The following is an 18,319-nucleotide window of genomic DNA, read 5'->3' as shown; positions in this document are numbered from 1 at the left end:
GCTGAAAGTGAAATCTCTGCCAGTTTCTGCTGTAACACTCAGTGTCTGCTGATGTGTGCCTTCAGTACAAAGAGGCCAAGAGTTCCCATATTCTAGTCTACATTCTCGTCTATGTTACTCCTTGGTGAATGACAGAGGACTCTTGGTAAAACCGAGATTGTTAGAGCTACCATTAAACTTTACAAAGACAACTGAAGACAAAATAGGTTAATTAAAATAAAACATTAAAAAAAAAGAGAGATCAACTGTTCTAAAAAGGCCGAATAAATGGAACAGGAATGATGGAATGATGAACAAACAGAAAACAGCCACAGTCAGAGAACATACACCTTCCATTATATATAAATGGTGTGCATAGCACAAAGGGCAAAGATTGTTATAAATGCATGTAAGAAATCCAATTACAGATTATTAAGAGAAATTCATTTCAAATACAAGGATATAAGTGTAAAACAATGAAGGAAAGACTCCTCAGGCAAACATCAAATAACTAGAAATTTCAGTTCACTTAATCATTTCTCAAGACAAAGTAGACTGACAAAGTACACTAGAAGAAATTAATAGAAGGATTATACAATTATAGAAAGGGTGAAGTCACCATGAATATAACTAATCGTAGATATCATATATCTAACACATATTTAGAAAACACTTGAATACTTGAAAGACAGAAAGATCCATAATTATTGCTTGGAAATGTCTACACACTGTAGCCAAAACAGGAGATAGAAGAACAGAGAGGATGTGGGACCCTAGAGTCCCAAAAACCAACTGGATCTAGTTGCTACTAGAGAACTTTCTACATAACAAAAGCAGAGCATGCTGTCTTGTGTTTCAGTGCTATACTCTAAACACCAGTGGATCAAATTTGAAGTCCCCCAAAGGTGTAAACATATTTAAAGCTAAACAGTAGCTGAGAAACACATGAATCACGACAGTGTCTCTTGGATGCAGCGAAAGCAGTATCAATTAGGAAATTTATTGTTGTCAAGCTAAACTCTTTAGAAAGAGAACAAAGGAAATAATCAACTCAATAATACAAATATCTACTGAGGATGCTTAGATATTAAAGCTTTGATAAAGTGATGGCTGTTGGTAAGACAGAAAAAAGAAGCAGGGAGGAGGAGGAAGGGGAGGAAAAAGACAAAGAAATGAGAAAAATGAGGAGGGAGACAAAGAGAGGAAGAGATGAAGAAGGAGGAAAAAGGAAAGTTCAGGAAAAATGTAAGGGGAGGGGTTGCAAAATAAAACCAAAGGCACCAAAGGTGGAAATGCAAATGAATAAAATCAGTTTGGTCAGAGAATACTATTAGAAAAAAATGTTTAAGACAAATGTAAGGTGTGGAGAATACTATTAGAAAAAAAAGCTTAAGCCAAATGTAAGGTGTTCTACTGAAAGCTAAACAAAATTAGTAAGCCTCTGGTACTGAAAGTTTCCAACTTAATAAATGAATATATGATTATGTATCTTTCTGGTATTGATAGAATATAAAGGAAATATTCCAAACAATTCTATGTGCATGGGCTCAGCAACTATGATTCAATGTATCATTTTCTCAAAAACTTTATTTTGTCCAGATGTGCCCAAGATAAAATAATATCAACAGTCTTATGAAGAAATTTAATTTCTAGTTTCCAAAAAGGCCTAGATGATTTTATTGGTAAATTCTACCTAATGTGTAAAAGGGAATATCATTCTATAGCGTAGTGGTTCTCAACATTCTTAATGCTGTGACCCATTAACACATATTCTTCATGTTGTGGTGACCCCAACCATAAAACTGTTTCATTGCTACTTCTTAACTCTAGTTTTGCTACTGCTTTGAATCTTAATGAAAATACTTGATGTGTAGTTATTTGATATGCAACCCCCAAGTGGGTCATGATCCACAGGTTGGGAACTGCTACAGTGGAGTCTTTCAATTTCAATCAGGGTCTGTGCTGGGAACAGAATGTCAGAAGAGAATCTCTGCTTTTAACAGCTGAGTCATGTCTCTAGCCCTAAACACTCTAGTTTTTAATGTTCAGTTTTTTCCCATATATATTTTCTGTAGTTGAAAATTTTAGCTTTATCTCTTCAAATTTCTGATAGTCTTCAAGCTATGCATTGATGATATCAGTTTCCCAAATGTAGATTACATTTTTTCTTGCCATTTAATCAGTTTTATTAAAATTTCAAAGCCTAATTACAAATTACCTTTTCTGTAACATATTATTGTAACTTCTCAGTCTGAATCAATCCTTATTTTGTAATGTTTTATAAGAGTATACACACTTCCCAGTAATTTAAGAACAATTTTATCCCAATTTGCCTTTAATTATATTTCATGGTTTTCTCAACGAATGACTGATTTCCTCATCTGTATCATAAGAAACAAGACATAAAGTAAGTATGTCTGGATTCACACACATAATGACAATTTTATGTAAATCTGGATCATATATGTAAAGTACTATGATATGTGCTAAGACAGGTGCTACGGCCTATACCCTTACCAAATACACACACACACACACACACACACACACACACATATATATATATACATACATACACACATAACTATATATACACATACATACATATATACACACATGCACACACATATACATACATACACACATATACATACAATCACATACATACCTATATATGCACATACATACCTATATATACATATATATATATATACACATGCATACACACACATCTTAGATATTAGTTTTTTAATAATGTAGAGCTAACAACTTCTCATGTGTATCTGAGATGAGTCAGTAAGGATTTAAAACTATGGAGCATTTTAGGTAATTACCAGTCAGTTTCCTTAAAGAAAAATCTAATTTAGCATGAAGGTAAAGCACAAATAAATGCAAAATACTTGTTTGACCAGTATCCATCCCCGAGAAGAATGTGTAACTCTTAATATTTAATCCATATTGCAAACATATTAGAGACATGCTAACACAGATCCAAAGTAAAAGAAATCTGAGAAATACAGCAATATATCAAACAACAGAATCAAGGACCATTAATGCACTCTAAAAATAGATTAAAATACATTTTTTGGAGACATTTTATTTATCTCATTCTCTATCCCAATAGAATTAATTTTATTATTAGAAAATACATTCTAATTTAAAAGACACACAGAATCTACAACTTAATATAACCTAGTTTAACATCTACACTTTAATTTCCTTTATTAATAATCAGACCAAACCATTATGATTCTATTTCTTAGCCATATCAAAAATCATAAAACCATAGGATGAATTTCTCAATTTCTGTCCTTAAGAATCTGACATGCCTCCTCATGCCCTTTATAGAGTTGTATTTCTTGTGTAGTGAGAAAAGAATTGGCTGAATTCCCAACTTATTAAAATACTATATTGATGGGGAAAGTAATTTATGTGTAGACTTTAGAAGGTATTTAGCAATTAACCTATAATGGAAACGAGAAAGTCTGCTACTGAGCAGTGGAAAGCCCCACACAGCCGTGCAGCAGTTGAGTGGGGCTCGGCATCTTAGAGTCTCCACTTTCTAATTTATACAGCAGAACACTAATTACTGGCATCCTGCACAAACTCAGTTTTGCCATACCTGCTGCTGAGACCTGCTATAATTTGACCCCATCTATGTAACCGCCATTCATATCCAAATATGTGTATACAGAGATAAAGATAAGACGGTATTGGAAAGAAACTAATATAGAAGTTGACAATTCATATTCAACTATAATTTATGACGATTATAAATTATTTTCGGTTAAAAACAGGGGATCTAGAGAAAGGTAAATGTCTTTATTTAATCAAATTCATTCTCTCTCTCTCCTTCCATGGTATTCCAATATACCAGACTTCAAGTGCCTTATTAGTTTTGGTTTTTTGGTTTTGTTTTATTTTTTCTCTCTGGCAAAACCCCACCACATTTTTTTTTTCTGAACTCTTGCTATGTGCTCTTCAGCCCTCAAACGACAAACATGTAGCTCCTGATTTCTGAAAAGGCAGAGAAATAAACAAGTATAGTCTTGTGTAATGCAGAATATAATACAGGTTTTCCCAATGGTTGCTTCAGGGGTATGGTATTTAATTCCAGTGGGTGGGGCTAGTGATAGAGAAAGGATTCCAAGGGAAAGCATGGCAAAGCAGGCAGTGAGGGAACATATAAGAGTTGGACAGAGGGAAGAAACACTTGGGAATTATATTTTGGAAGAGAATGTTTTCAACAACAAAAGGAAACAACGGAACATTCTGGAACATTAGGAAACCAAGTACATCAATGTGAACTTGAATAGTGACAGGGACTGGGGATTTAAAGGCTTGTGATTTTAAACTTCGTAACTTTTTCTATTCTTATGTAGACAAGAGTCAGAATAGAAAATCTCTTGAGTACAAAAACACCCAACTTTTGTAAGGCAGGTTCACCTTTGCTTGGAATTACCGGAGTGTTTTTCCTTAATACAGGATCTGTTTCAAAATTAACAGTAATACTCCAGACCTAGGCAGAAGTGGAAGTCACCAGTATGGTTTCACCATTTAATAAAGAGTTAACAACATGAACAACACTGTCAAAAACCCAGAGAATATAGCTTATGCATCATTTGTGTTTCTTTGTGCTTTACTTCCTGAGTATGTGCATGGATCATACGCAACAGTAGAATGAAGCTGGATAGAAGCAGGTCCAGTGTCTGCTTCTCAAATGTGAAAGCCCTGGTGACATTACCCTCTCTGATTTAGGCTTAACATGAAGAATCCCTCAGAAAAATAAACAACAAAAAGTAAGAAACCATTTCCACCTTCTGTCACTACTCACTGCAGAAAGATGAGAAAGAGCCAGAATCTACAAAAACCCAGCTAATGCTTTCCCAGTGGGCTGCATTTGCTCTCTCCGCAATGGTGTTGTAGAATCAGAATCATCTACTTTGATTTGTGGATAGCCTCGCCCACACAGGAAGAGGAAGTGCACTCACCCACATGGGGTCACTGAGGTCTGAGTCTTGCATGCGGATACAGTCCATGCTAATCTCAATCTTGTTTGTTGCACCATTTTCTGATGGTTCATCCACAAAGTTCAAGTCAATGGGCTGTACTGAGCATATAGGCCTAGCACAAGAAAGGAGGAAGGTGTGGATTACCCATTGGAAGAGACTACAGCACATGTAACGAACTAGAAACAACAGATATTTTCTGTGTCAAGGTTGTCAAGGCCTTGCTTATAATCAGAAACCCCAGGTTTGAATGTTAACTCAACCATTTACCATATGTATAATCTGAGGAAAGTCAAACTAAATACTATTTCACAAGTATGAGCCTTGATCTCTGCTGCATGACCTGCAGGCTAACATGGATAGACAGGGGAGGCTGCTTTGTTCAGATTCTACAAGCTCAACTGTGTGTAGTAAGCATGCTAGCATTCTCTTTTCCATCTTCATGTTAACTGACTAAAATCTGTTTTTGATTAAAACACCAATAAACATTTCTTATAGAAACATAAAAAGAACTACTGAAATGGGGTGGTTCACCTTCTTAGAGACTTCAGGTGAGAATAGGTATTGAGCGACAGACACTAGACACTGGTGAAAATGTTTTAGATTGGTGATGGGAGGCATTTAGAATATCTACAGTAATATTATTTTGCAGCAATGATGATCGTTTGGTTTTGGAAATTATAAAGAAAGAAAACTACTTTATTTTCAATGCAGAGATACTATTGAAGGCAATAACTTCAAAAAATGTAAGTTTTTAAAAACTGGTCTAGACATATTCTGTAGTAAATGCTATTTCAGCCATTTGTGTTTACCTATTTTTAAACAGTTCCAGTACACTTCTTGATTATTTGATACTTACTGTTCCAGAAAATCCCAGATATGCTGGAACACCTCTGGGCTGAGGAACTCACTTGGCTGGGTGCTCTGTGACATGGCGGATCGGTAATAACTTTCTTTCCAAGAGAAATGAGCTGGGGTTTCTATGAAACTTAAAAGGACAAAAAAAAAAAAAAATGAAGCTAAGATTATAGTTCCTGTATTCATGACCTTGGCTAATTACACCAAAACAGAAACTATCTGGAAAACACCAATGAGTCTATAAAGTCATACAAATATACATAGCACAATCCCTTAGTTTCACAATTGAGGTTTCTTTAGAAAGCTTCTTGGGCTAAATTCTGCCCTAAAATAAGACAGAACTTCCACTGCTAGACAATCAAGTCTTTTTTTTTTAAATCAAATTCATCTTTCTTAATTAATAGCACTGTTATTGTATGCTGTACTCACACTTTCCAACATAGCATAGATTTCAAAAAGAAAATAAACACCCCTTCATTAAATCTGAGGGCAACTCCGACCTATCATTAAACCTATTTTATAAGTGCCTCAACTGATTATCTGCCCATTCTGCCTCCAGCAGGTAAGAAGTAGCACTGAAATACAGAAGTGATTTCAGAGAACTTAAATTTCACCCTAGATTAATAACTTCTCATGTAACTCCAATTTCAGCATAGCACTCCAGGACAATAAACTCAACTTCTGGACCTACGGCTTTTTTGTTTAATCACTAGTTGGTTACCCTGGTGTGTGTGGAGGTGTTGCTTAATTAGAGTTAGAATTCCAGTTAACGAAGGGATAAACAAACACCAGGGTGCTATGCCAATTAATGTTACCTCAATTTGTTCATCTTGCTGCTAGGTCCTCAAGTATACCTTTTTTTTTTTTCTTTTTTAAATTCAACTTTCATCTCTGTTTATCTTGAGTGAAATTCCAGATTTCTCAGTTGATATATTCTCCAAGTCTAAACATTATCTGCCTAGATAATCTGGGTAGTGATTTGCCATAATGATCAGTAACCTAATTTTACCTCAGAATGAAATTAGTTATGCTCTTAAATCATTGATATTAATATAAGAAAGAGTCAAATTAATAGTGTATAAGGATAGTATTCTCTTCCCCTTTCTTTTCTTTTCTTTTTTCTTTTCTTTTCTTTCTTTATTTATTTTGGTTTTTCGAAACAGGGTTTCTCTGTATAGCCTTGGCTCTCCTGGAACTCACTCGGTAGACCAGGCTGGCCTCGAACTCAGAAATCTGCCTGCCTCTGCCTCCCAAGTGCTGGGATTAAAGGCTGTCTTCAGACAAACCAGAAGCAAGCATTAGATCCCATTTCAGATGGTTGTGAGCCACCATGTGGCTGCTGGGAATTGAACTCAGGACTTCTGGAAGAGTAGTCAATACTCTCAACCACTGAGCCATCTCTCCAGCCCACTGTTTCCCCTTTCAAATGTTTATCCTATATTCTACTGACAGGGTAGGAGAGAACAACACTGGGTTTATAACAAATGATTACCAAGCTACCTCAGCAACACATTCATTTGATCAGGTTCAATATACAAAAATAATGAATAAAATATGCATTCTTCACCAAGAAATATATGAGTATTAGAAATAAAAGGTGAGTTTGACTGTCTCACTCCTCTGGTAGGTCACGGTGGAGAATAAAACAAAGTCAATTTATAATGAGCATGTATAAACAACTCTATAAAATCATGAGATGTAAGTTTTGCATGACCAAAAGAGATAAGGGGCTGACAGGAGAATTAGCCAGAGCAGGAAGAACCGATGTGCAGAGAAGGTGGAATAGCAAGGAGGTCAACCAGTAGTCTGGCTCTTCTACTTTGGGCTGCAGTTGTATAGGAAATGTTAAGGTGAACAATGACTTGGTGCACGTGAAATGATCTGATGCAGCTCTATGTAAAGGCTATGCATTATCTGTATCCAGAATGTGCTATGCAATGGGTGAAGATATGAAACTTGCATTCTGTGTCAAAAGAAGCATGGGCGCTAGGACTTACATTGGAAGCTACTTTTTTGTAAGTTATTCTTTAAAGATTTAATGTTCACTTTTAATCATGTGTACACATGTGTGTCTGTGAGGGATATGTGCATGGCTGCAGGTATTAGCAGAATGCAGAACAGAGAATTGGATCTCTTGGAGAGGGACTTAGAGGTGGTTGGGACCTTCCAGTTATGGCTACTTGGATACAAACTCTGCAGTACAGACTCTGGACCAATGAGCCAGCCATTTCAATAATTCTTTTATAAGCCATTTTTTTTTTGAGACAGGGTTTCTCTGTATAGCCCTGGCTGTCCTGGAACTCACTCTGTAGACCAGGCTGGCCTCGAACTCAGAAATCCGCCTGCCTCTGCCTCCCAAGTGCTGGGATTAAAGGCGTGCGCCACCATCGCCCTTATAAGCCATTTTAATGAACTACTTTTTAACCTCAAGTTAAGTACAGATTTATAAATAATTACAATAGATATTATAAAAAGATTTTAAGTATCATTTACCCAATTTTGAATCATGGAAGTATCTATCTTACAAAAATTATCATCTACTATCACAGCTAGGACACTGACTTCAATGAAATTCACAATCTTTTCATGTGTGTGTGTGTGTGTGTGTGTATACACACACACACACATACATAGTACTGATCTGTCTGGATATTGTATAGTGGAAGGACTTAAAATGATATTTAGCACATTGTGGTTAGCAAGCTAGACAAGACAACAGAGAGAGGGAAAAATATTTATACAATTCAAAGTCTAAACTGTATATAAAATTTCATAGGTATAGTCTTGTATTTGTAAGACTGAGTAGATCACGAGACAGATGTGAGGAAACCAAGAAAACCCACATATCTATCTTCTGAAGCATTTTTTCCAATGTTGAGAATACGTCATTGTTGCTAAAAACTCCTGAAGCTGTAGTTAGTGTCTTCCAATTGTATCAGAAACTAAGATACCAAGGGAACTTCCCTAGCATCTACACATGTACACTAATAAAGGATCTAAATTTAAAAGAACAAAAATCAAAACAAAATAAAAAACCTTAAACATCATAGTATCATTTGGAACATAGTTTGACTCTATATTCCCCTATCATTCTCTTGTGAACCTTTTCATTGAACCTGGATAATGAATACCATAAAATGGAGCTGTAGATATGGCTAAGTGTTTACAAACATTTGGTGCTCTTCCAGGGGACTCCAGTTTGCCTCACAACACTCTTGTCTGGTGGTATACACCACCTGTAACTCTAGTTCCAGTGGATTTGATGCCTTCTCCTGGGCTCTGTGGGTTTGTGCACATACATGATATGGGGACACATATACATACATACACATACATACATACATACATACACATACACAAACAAACAATACCATTTTTTTAAAAAAAAAAATAAAAGACAAAAACTTAAAAAGCAAGATCCAGTCCTCTAGCATTCCAGCATTTGAGAGAAGTGTCACTTCCTATTAGTAACCTATATCATACATATTCATACACATTTCTATGTCACCTGTACATACATGTTCATAGACATTTTTAAAAATTATACAATGCAGAACCAGTGGGCTGACACTTGCATCCTTTGAAACATACTGTTCCTTTCCAACATGTGGCTCCAGTCACTGCTTCTAGAGTATGGTATCCTTCGCTTCACTTTGCTAAATAAACTTCATCTTAAACTGTGTGGATTTCTTACCTCTAAAATGACAAAAATTTAGAAATGTCGACTGTTGAAATATTGACCTTCAAAGGGAGAGGACAGAATGAGAGGGAAAGGCAGATGTAGCGGAAGAAAAAGAAGGGTGGTGAGGAGAGGGGAAGGGAAGAGAAAGAAGGGGAAGGAGGTCAAGGTTTACATTAGCACAGGTTCAAGTATCTCCCTTGTAAACTTGAGAGTTAAGTCTTGTTCTGTAAATCAGCATGCAAATCACTATAGAGGAGGGGGATGGCGAGGTCACCCAGTACCATAGAGCAGGAAGGGTGAAGTGAGCCTTGCCCTGTTCAAGTCTTTGCCTATGGCTGAATCTCAGTATCAGTTACTCACACAACAATGGCTCCCTTCACAGGACTTTATCAAACCAGTCACATCTAAACTCTTCTGGGTTTTTTTATAGCTTTTTTTCCTAAGGGAAAAAAAAACCTATCCTTAACCCTTTATATTAACTTATTAAAGAACACTTTTCTTTGTAGATGTTACTGGAAAACACCAAGGGGTTATATATCAGTTGACAGTTGACATCTGCTTTTGCTTTCCCGTTCTTGTAGAAGACATCACTTCTAGCTTGAGTCTACTCATTTACTGGTTGGAAAGGCTAGGCTAAAACACCATACCAAACAACAACAATCAGGCCAGCTTTAACTTGGTTCTTTTCTCAGTCTTTAAAAATAAATTAGTACACAAGACGCTATGTCTTAACTACCCCTGGGCCACCTATGGCTTTTTAGCACCACCATACTTATCATCCCTCCAACAATATAAATATTGGGGAATTGTTTTAAAAATAAAGTCACCGTATTTCCCTTCAGAACATATAGATGTGTATATTCAAACCTAAAAATTGACTTGATTCTACAAAACTTGCCCTAAATCAGCAACCAGAAATGATAAGAGTTAGTAAGAAGCTGGAAACTTAATGCTGCTACCAGGTTTTCTGACTCTAAGCACTCTCCACCAGGTCTCAATGACTGTGGTAGGAAGAAGAGAAGCATTTCCAGGAATCCTCCTCTCTTGCTAGGATCACACTGGAACTGACATAGGTTGAAGGATGTGCTGTTGCCCAAGTCCTGGCTATGAAGGATCTGTAGTGTGTCAGGTTCATCTCCCCTCAATAATGTCACAGCACCACTGAGGTTCCCACAGCCTCAGCTTGCTTGAAATCCATCACTGTGCTGCAGTGTTGGCTGTTGATAAATTCCCTGGGACTTTCCAAGGAATGGTTAATCACTTCAGAGCTATTATTTGAACTTATCATTATGAAACAAGTTGAAAAGACAATTACACTAAAATACTAAACACACCAAAATATATATTGAAAACCCATCTCTTCTTAATCATCTTAATGTCTACCATCAATGTTCCTGAAAGCCATTTTCAAAGAAAATATGGTAGGATGGCTTAGTTAAAAAAGTAAAATTCTCTGTGAATTCAGTTCCATCTCTCTGAAATAATGTACATAATAGTCTTGGAGAGTGTTTCATGGGTAGCCATCTACTGACACTCTAATAAGTGAGAAGCCGGGCTGAGGGGTTAGCAAATGAATGGAGCATGTAGCTTTCTCAAAAGCTTTTTTCATGGATGTGATTAATAAAGTGACTTTAATTTTTTGTTCGATGTTTACCCTTTATCGCAACATTTTGTAAACAAATTTCTAATTTCTCCACTGGATTATGACCTTCTGAGGGTCAGCAAAGCCAACCCAGGTCATTCCTTTCAGTGTGCGCTCTGCTTGTCTGATCATTTGCAGCAGAGCCTTACTGTGGATTAAGGTGCACTCTGTATGGGGCCTGCTTTTCCAGTTCTGCAGAGGCCCTCTAACCTCATAGAGGAGAAGCAGGTTATTCTAGTTCACTCAGGCAGTAAATGATAAAGCTGGGACTTAATGCAAGATTGTGTTGTTTCAAAGTCATGCCTTACTAAATTACATATATAATGTCTAGTTTTCATTACCCATAAAACTTTGGATCCATGGGATTTTAATATTTAGATTATTTTAATGTTTTTTAAATAACTATTGAATGTATTTTATCACCATAAGCATGTCAGCGAGATGGATATGAAATGGCAGTTAAAAACTAGTAATGATAAGAGAATAATATTTCTAGATTGTGTGGCCCCCTTGTAGTCTCTTGATGCCATTGTAACTGCCATTTAATACCCTACACAGAAGCCCTGGTGGAAGAGATATAACCTGTCCCATCTATCAGACTACGTGCAAAGTATGTTTAATAGGCACAGAGGCATCTGAGTTGAAGCTGGCCTACCAAGGAAAGATAAGAATAGTCAAAACCCTTCAGAGAAATGGACCTAGAGATAAAGAACTGCCAGACCCAAAGTGGGTAGGAATTCCACTGCCAACAAAATCAGAATTTTTTTCTTTCAGAGTGGTTGGGAGAAGAACTTTAATTCCATTTTTCCCCAGCTTATATTTAAGTACAAACAAAACGCAAGTCCCCTGTGTCTGTAACAGAGCACAGGGAGAATCATGAGCACGGGTGACCTTTCCTCAAGGCAGAATCCATTAGATGTGCATTTTCTGGTCTTGTTTTGTCTTCTAACATAAAAAATGAAATGCATCTGGAAACAGATAAATCAGTAGCACTTCTACTTCTAGTCTGGCTATTTGGTAAATAAGTTTACTTTGCAATTTTGGTCCCTAAGTTCTTAGAAATACAGGGAAGTCAAGGTTATGAATCCAGTAACATCAGCAGGAGTTGACTTTGAAGTGCAGTGTGGGAAGACGGGCTCTGGATGTAGCTCAGCCCTGTGAGCATTCAAAAAGCCTCAGCATCTTTCCAGTGGGAGGAAGGGTGGTGAGGAATGGGAATCTACAAATGTACACAAAAGTGAAAATACAACCAACATCTTTAGTGCTCAAGAGACTTTGATCATTGAAATTCTCAGGGAATCTCTTCAACTCCCAGGTAAAAGTTGATCAAACTCTCAGCTTGACTTCTCATTCTAATCTAATTATCTAATTATCTATCTATCTATCTATCTATCTATCTTATCTATCTACCCATCCAGTTCATCAAATTATTGGTTGGTAGTTTCTTACCAAGCTCTCTAGATCTTCCATAAGATGGCCTTCTGGTTGGTCTCTGAAGCGTTTGAGATCACAGAATTCCTTTTACATTTTTAATTCAGAAACCCTTAAAATCTTAGAGTTACTCTGCCATGATCATAATAATTAGCATTTTTGATATTAATGATAGTAATTATTGATATTTATCTTTAAGGAGGCCAAAGAACATCGTGAAGCCTTTTGGTGAATTGTCTCTTTACTGTACCCTCCAGCCTCTAAAGGTCCCAAAGGAATAAATTTATCCTTAGGATTGCATAAAATCAGCTTCTTTGACAATCACTAAGCTACTCTAAGTAAAGCCATGAACAGATTTCAAGATGAGTATTTAACACATCAGCTACTCTGATTCAAAATCCCCCAAGTTCCTAAGACTTAGACACATTGTATAAAAGCTCATAGCTTGAGGATTCAGAAACATTTCAGACTCGAGTTCTAACTGCCTTGATAAAAATTAAATTTTCTCTAAATGTCTATCCTGAAGTAGGCAATGTGTCACAGCCATGTTCATTCAGATAGCACTTTTCAAATGTTTCTGGCAGCACTAGGGACTGAACTCTGAACCTTGAGCATGGCTAAGCAAGTGCTCTCCATTGGGCGAAGCCCCAGTACTCACGTACCATTTCAGCACTACACAAAGTAACAGAGTGTGACAATTACAATATTGCATAGTAGGAGCTGCATGCTAACCATTTTCTAAATACTTTTGGCCCTAAACTCCTTTGATCCTTTCAACATACTATGATAACATTTCACTATTCTAAGCCCTACCTTAAGTAGAAGAAATGATGTCACACACAACTAAGCAACTTCCATATAAGGATACCTGCATTGTGATTGGAACAGATTCAAACTCAGTGAGCTAGCCTGTGACCCAAGTCTCACACTACGCTGCTGACTCTTCCAGTCATGGCCTAAGGAGAGGCTTGGACACAGGTCAGATTAGTGCTTACCCTTACAGTCCTGATGGAGGCTGTCACTGACTGGGGTCATGGGCAAGGCTCTGTCCTCTGGGGATCAAGCTCATGTCAGTGAAAGGAGTGAGTGGGTGATATAAGTTGGACTCTAAGATCCCTGGTCTGGAGACTAGCATTCATTTTACTGTGCTATCAGATCGACTAGAATCCATTGGTTCTTGAAGATACACACACACACACACACACACACACAGATACACTCACAATCATACATACATATATACACACACATAGACTCACCCTCATATTCACAGTCAGTCACACACACACACACATAGACACACACATATACACATACACACACACAAACCTATTAATATCATTGCTATTTTAATTGGTCAGTTCAAGACTCCTTTTGGAGTCATTTCATATTGTCATCCCTCCTTGCTGAGAGAAACTAACATCTCATGTACCTGCAGCCTCGAGCAGGGATTGATTTGTCTTCCTGAAGTTCACTCTAACCTCTGCAGGCTTAATTTAACCTGCCTCCTACCGTGAGTTCCCCTGATCTGATTGGGAACACCAGTCTCCCTGAAGCTTACCAGCGTCTGGCGGGCTTCTGCCCTCTCTTAAGCAACAGGGCACCCCACCACTAATTCAGCGCTAGAACCCTTTCCTGCCTGACCTTCTTTCTGACTTTTGGCGTTGTGCCACCCTAGGCGGGACCTCTCAGGCTTCCCTTAGCCCTGATTTCTCAAACTGAGCAATATCTTAGAATACTTGGGATGCTTAAAAAGGCAGACGGCTGAGCCTGACCCTGATCCAAGTACGTCAGTGGTTCGAAGAGTGGAATCTGGGGAAAAGGGTCTTATTTAGAAATGGCGTTCCTCAAGCAGTGCTAGGATGTGGGATGGTTGAGAAGCATTGTTGCTCAGCTGTGGTGATTTCCACACAGAGGGAATCAGACAAGAATCAGGCTGGCAGGTGGGCCAACCTTCCTTGGGAAGGGGGATCTGGGCATGCGCAGTACACACATGCGCGCTTCGCAGCCTCTCTGAAGCAGCTTGAAGAAAAGAAGTAGTAATTGAGTTTCTAAGGCCTGTCACAGCACTGTTCAACCTCTTCCCACTCGACTTAGGCTGCTTATGTGGACTGCCTCAAGTTCCTATCTAGGCACCAGCCTTGACAGTGAGGATCCACATGTTCTGTCTCTGTGTGATGACAAGGGGATCATGAGAATCCCTGTCCTTCTTTAGAGGGCATCCCCTGGTGTAAAGGTCACTGAATTAGTAAATAACGGCGATCTCGTCCCTATTCCGTTATTCTGATAATTTAAGGCCTACAACCCCCATCAGCCCTCACTATTACATACGCGATTTCTGATTCAGCTAACAAGCAATTTATAACACCTGCTGGACGAAAGTCTGGCAAGCTTCCCCACTTGCCTGCTCCCACTGCCCGCTTGAGAGAGCTATCCCTCCTGTTTTGTGAACAAAACCTGAGTCTCCGCGAAAGCCTTCCAGGGCACAGCAATGACAATTCCTTTTGATGGAAGTTCCTCTTTCTGTTAAGGGCATCTCACCTCCTGCAAACGACCTTATGAATGGGCTCAAGGAGCCTGCGCTGTACACTCCATCCGCTCTTTTTTCAGCCACCCGCTGATGCACGCTGGGTAATTAACTTGGCCCCTCAGCTGCAGGGAACTTTCTGTTTGCAAGCCTCCCTGAGAGGTTCAGGTGCGGGGGTCTACAAGGCTAAGAGAGGCACTACCCACATGAGGCTGGAAAGTTCAGCCTGAGAGGAGAGGCGGACCTCTCAGCCATGCAAACTGTGCACGAACGCTTTTTTTTCCTTACTCGCAAATAAATTAACAGAAGCCAACAGTGATAATAAAGATAGTATAAAACATATTTAAGAGTATAAAAAGTTAAAGCCAGGAGTGTTTATGGGTTTGATAGTCTTCCAATGACCAAGATTCTTTGACTGCTGTATTAGAGACCAGAGGAGAGACAAGATGAAGGGCACATTTAGTAAGGGGAAGTTTAGCTTATTGTCCTTCGACTAAAATTAGGGCTCTGAGAAAACCAGTGGGGATAATATGGGAAATTGGTAGGGTCCTATGCTGGTAGGTGTTGATTTGGATAAGGACTTTCTGAAGGAGTGAGGAATGGATGCGTCTGGGTGTCTGGGAAGGAGAAAGAACAAAAAAGAAGAAAGAAAAACATTGTACGAGTCTCTAGTAGTCTCCAGACTCAACACAGGAACATCTCAAAAGGTCTTTTTTTTTCCCCCTGTACTTTATAAAAGCAACACCAGTAATGTGCCAAGCACCAGCGCATTCCAGTCAAGGGTTCTCTGCAGTTCAAAGTGTTTCAGCGTTAAAGGCACCTATCTACGTTTCAAGAAAGGTGTTGTTGTGGTGTTGCTTTTTTACTTTATGGAGAAAATTAGACACATAATACCATATAAAAAGACTGTCAGGGCAAATTTGCTGGAAGAATGAAAGGCTGTCTTAAACCGGGATCCACAAACTTCTAGCTCCAGAAACTGCTTGTTGCTTGGGCGGTTTTGTACATGGCTACAGGTTAGAAGCTGTGATAGCCACGGGGCTATAAAACTAAACATTTTTGTCGTCAGACTTTTTAAGAAATGTATTAACCCTGATTAAAATGTAAACATCCAAATTCATACTCAGAATAGTTTAAAGCATAAAGGAGGAACTGAATACTTTACTGGTTGGTGTGCGACAATGTTAATAAATGTGACTTTATAGTATAAAAAGATCTCTGATAAGTAGATGTAAAAGCAACCATACGGGCTAGAAAGAGCAGGTCCATGACACCATGGGGTTGTAGGGTAGACACGGAATTCACTGAGGACAGAGTTCTGCTTCTCAGATGGCTGAAGGTCAGTCTGTAAACAGATGATACCTGTCTAAAGATGAAAGGAAGCTGTGCTGGCTAGAAGCAACCTGGATTCCCGAGGAGCAAGTCAACTGACTTCCATGAAAATGGCCCTGATTCTGGATTTTGTGGACAAGCCACTCCCTCTGGTGCTCAGGGACTTCTTTATCACTTTTCTTGTTATCATTTGGGAATAGAGAAATCTTTTTTGTTTGTTTGTTGTTTGTTTGTTTTCACTTGTTCACAGGACTAGCTGCTCTAATTTTTAGCACCAGATTTATAGCCCATGGTGACTGTTCTACAAACCACAGCTGTGGTCCCAGACTTACTAGCTGCAGCCTGGTTCTAACCATCTAGAAGGCATTTGGTATCAAGACCAGTATGTAATTATTATCACAATTTGCTGACGTGGATACACCTAAGAGGTCTTGTGTTTATCAAAACGTATTTCCTCAAAGAAGAAGAACAGTTCACTCATAGAGTAACAGGTGAGCCATTCCCAAGAGCTTCATCCCCCAGAAGATCAGAAAGATGTTCACAGCCATCACCTTTCATATTCAGACTGAGCTGCACTCAGTCATGTCTCAGATTTGTGACTAAGATCAAGTGTATAGCTGAACCAGAAAACATAAAGGCTGTAATTCTAGCCCCGCCCCATCCTCCTCCTCCTCCCTCACACCAAGTCTCATTAGGATATTTCTCTGCCTCTGTCTGTCTTATGTCACGTCCCAAGCATCTCCTAGATCTTAGACTCCTTCATTAACTGCTCAGCTGCCCATAAAGCCTTAAAGATTTCCTCTAGTTTCTTTCTATCCAGCCTACAGGCCAAGAAATGAGGAGGAAGATTAGGAAGAGGGGAGGTGGGAAGAAAAATAATCCAGAGAGTAAGGGAAGGATCTTAGGTACTTTTAGGAGTGAGTCTGGCATGAGCATGAAGCACTCCTTTCAGTTATTCATTTGGCCATGCTTGACTTCAAGGGAAGCTATAGGATGATATCTGCGCCTAAAAGAAAACCAAATCAAAGCCAAAGTATACGGCATTGTCTTTCTCATAATGACTTTCCCAATGAGTGGGAGAATTGGTGAATTTTGGAGTTTTGATTTGTTCTACTTCTGTGTGTGTGCACGCAGTCATGCGTACATTACGTTAATCCATATGGATTTGATTTTTGTCATTTTCTTCTATATGTCTTCATCTTATTCTTTTGAGACAAGTTTCTTACTTGAATATGGAATTTGCTGCTTTCCATTAGATGATATTTCTCAGTGCTAGGGTTACAGACACTGCATTTGCTGCTACACCTTTTTTTTTTTTTTTTTTTTTTTTTTTTTAAAGTGGGTAACAGAAACCAAAACTCAGTTCTTTGTGCAATTACAGAAAGCACTTTACCTACTTGGTCATCTCCCCAATGTCTAGATAGCCTTATTTTTAAATGATGACTTTTACCTGAATATATGTGCATGCATGTTTGGGGTGTGTGTGTAAAATGACTACTCTGAGATCTATGTTAAACTAAGCCTTTGTTATTCATTTTGTCTGATCTTTTCAGCTTCTCCCAAGAAGCCAGGGAAATCAAAGTTTTCAGGAACCTTGGAGAGTTGTAAAAAGAAAAAAGGGTGTTGTCCCACCAAGAGGATTCTGTCAAGACAGGTGCATCCCAGCAAGGGAGTTCTAAAGAGAGAAGCCTTTTAGACTCAACTCTTTGTCAAACATCACAAAAATGTGCTGAGAGAAATCTCCAGGTAGTGGACTGTAAGCACTTCTTAACAAACTGTTGCCAAAAAGTTATTTCTCTCCTGTTTATGCGATGTTGATATTCCTGGATTGTTCTCTTCTATCCTCTATGCATGAGCAA

The 18,319-nt window shown here is 38.4% G+C and overlaps 1 protein-coding gene across 4 annotated transcripts in view; it reads right to left on the bottom strand.

Moving 5' to 3' along the window:
* The window catches only part of Tp63 (tumor protein p63), a 203,258-nt gene that overhangs the window by 122,834 nt on the left and 62,105 nt on the right, over nucleotides 1–18,319 (bottom strand). For all 4 annotated transcript variants that reach the window (XM_076942751.1, XM_076942750.1, XM_076942749.1 and 1 more), the window contains exons 3-4: nucleotides 5,848–5,976; nucleotides 4,971–5,103 (exon numbers count right to left, since the gene is read on the bottom strand). In XM_076942751.1, the coding sequence (XP_076798866.1) occupies nucleotides 4,971–5,103; nucleotides 5,848–5,976 (262 nt within the window). The remainder of the gene's footprint in view (nucleotides 1–4,970; nucleotides 5,104–5,847; nucleotides 5,977–18,319) is intronic.

The sequence above is a fragment of the Arvicanthis niloticus genome, chromosome 12 (genome assembly GCF_011762505.2).
Source record: "Arvicanthis niloticus isolate mArvNil1 chromosome 12, mArvNil1.pat.X, whole genome shotgun sequence".
In the NCBI taxonomy this organism is placed as follows: Eukaryota; Metazoa; Chordata; class Mammalia; order Rodentia; family Muridae; genus Arvicanthis; species Arvicanthis niloticus.
This window is presented reverse-complemented; position numbering and strand designations above follow the sequence as displayed.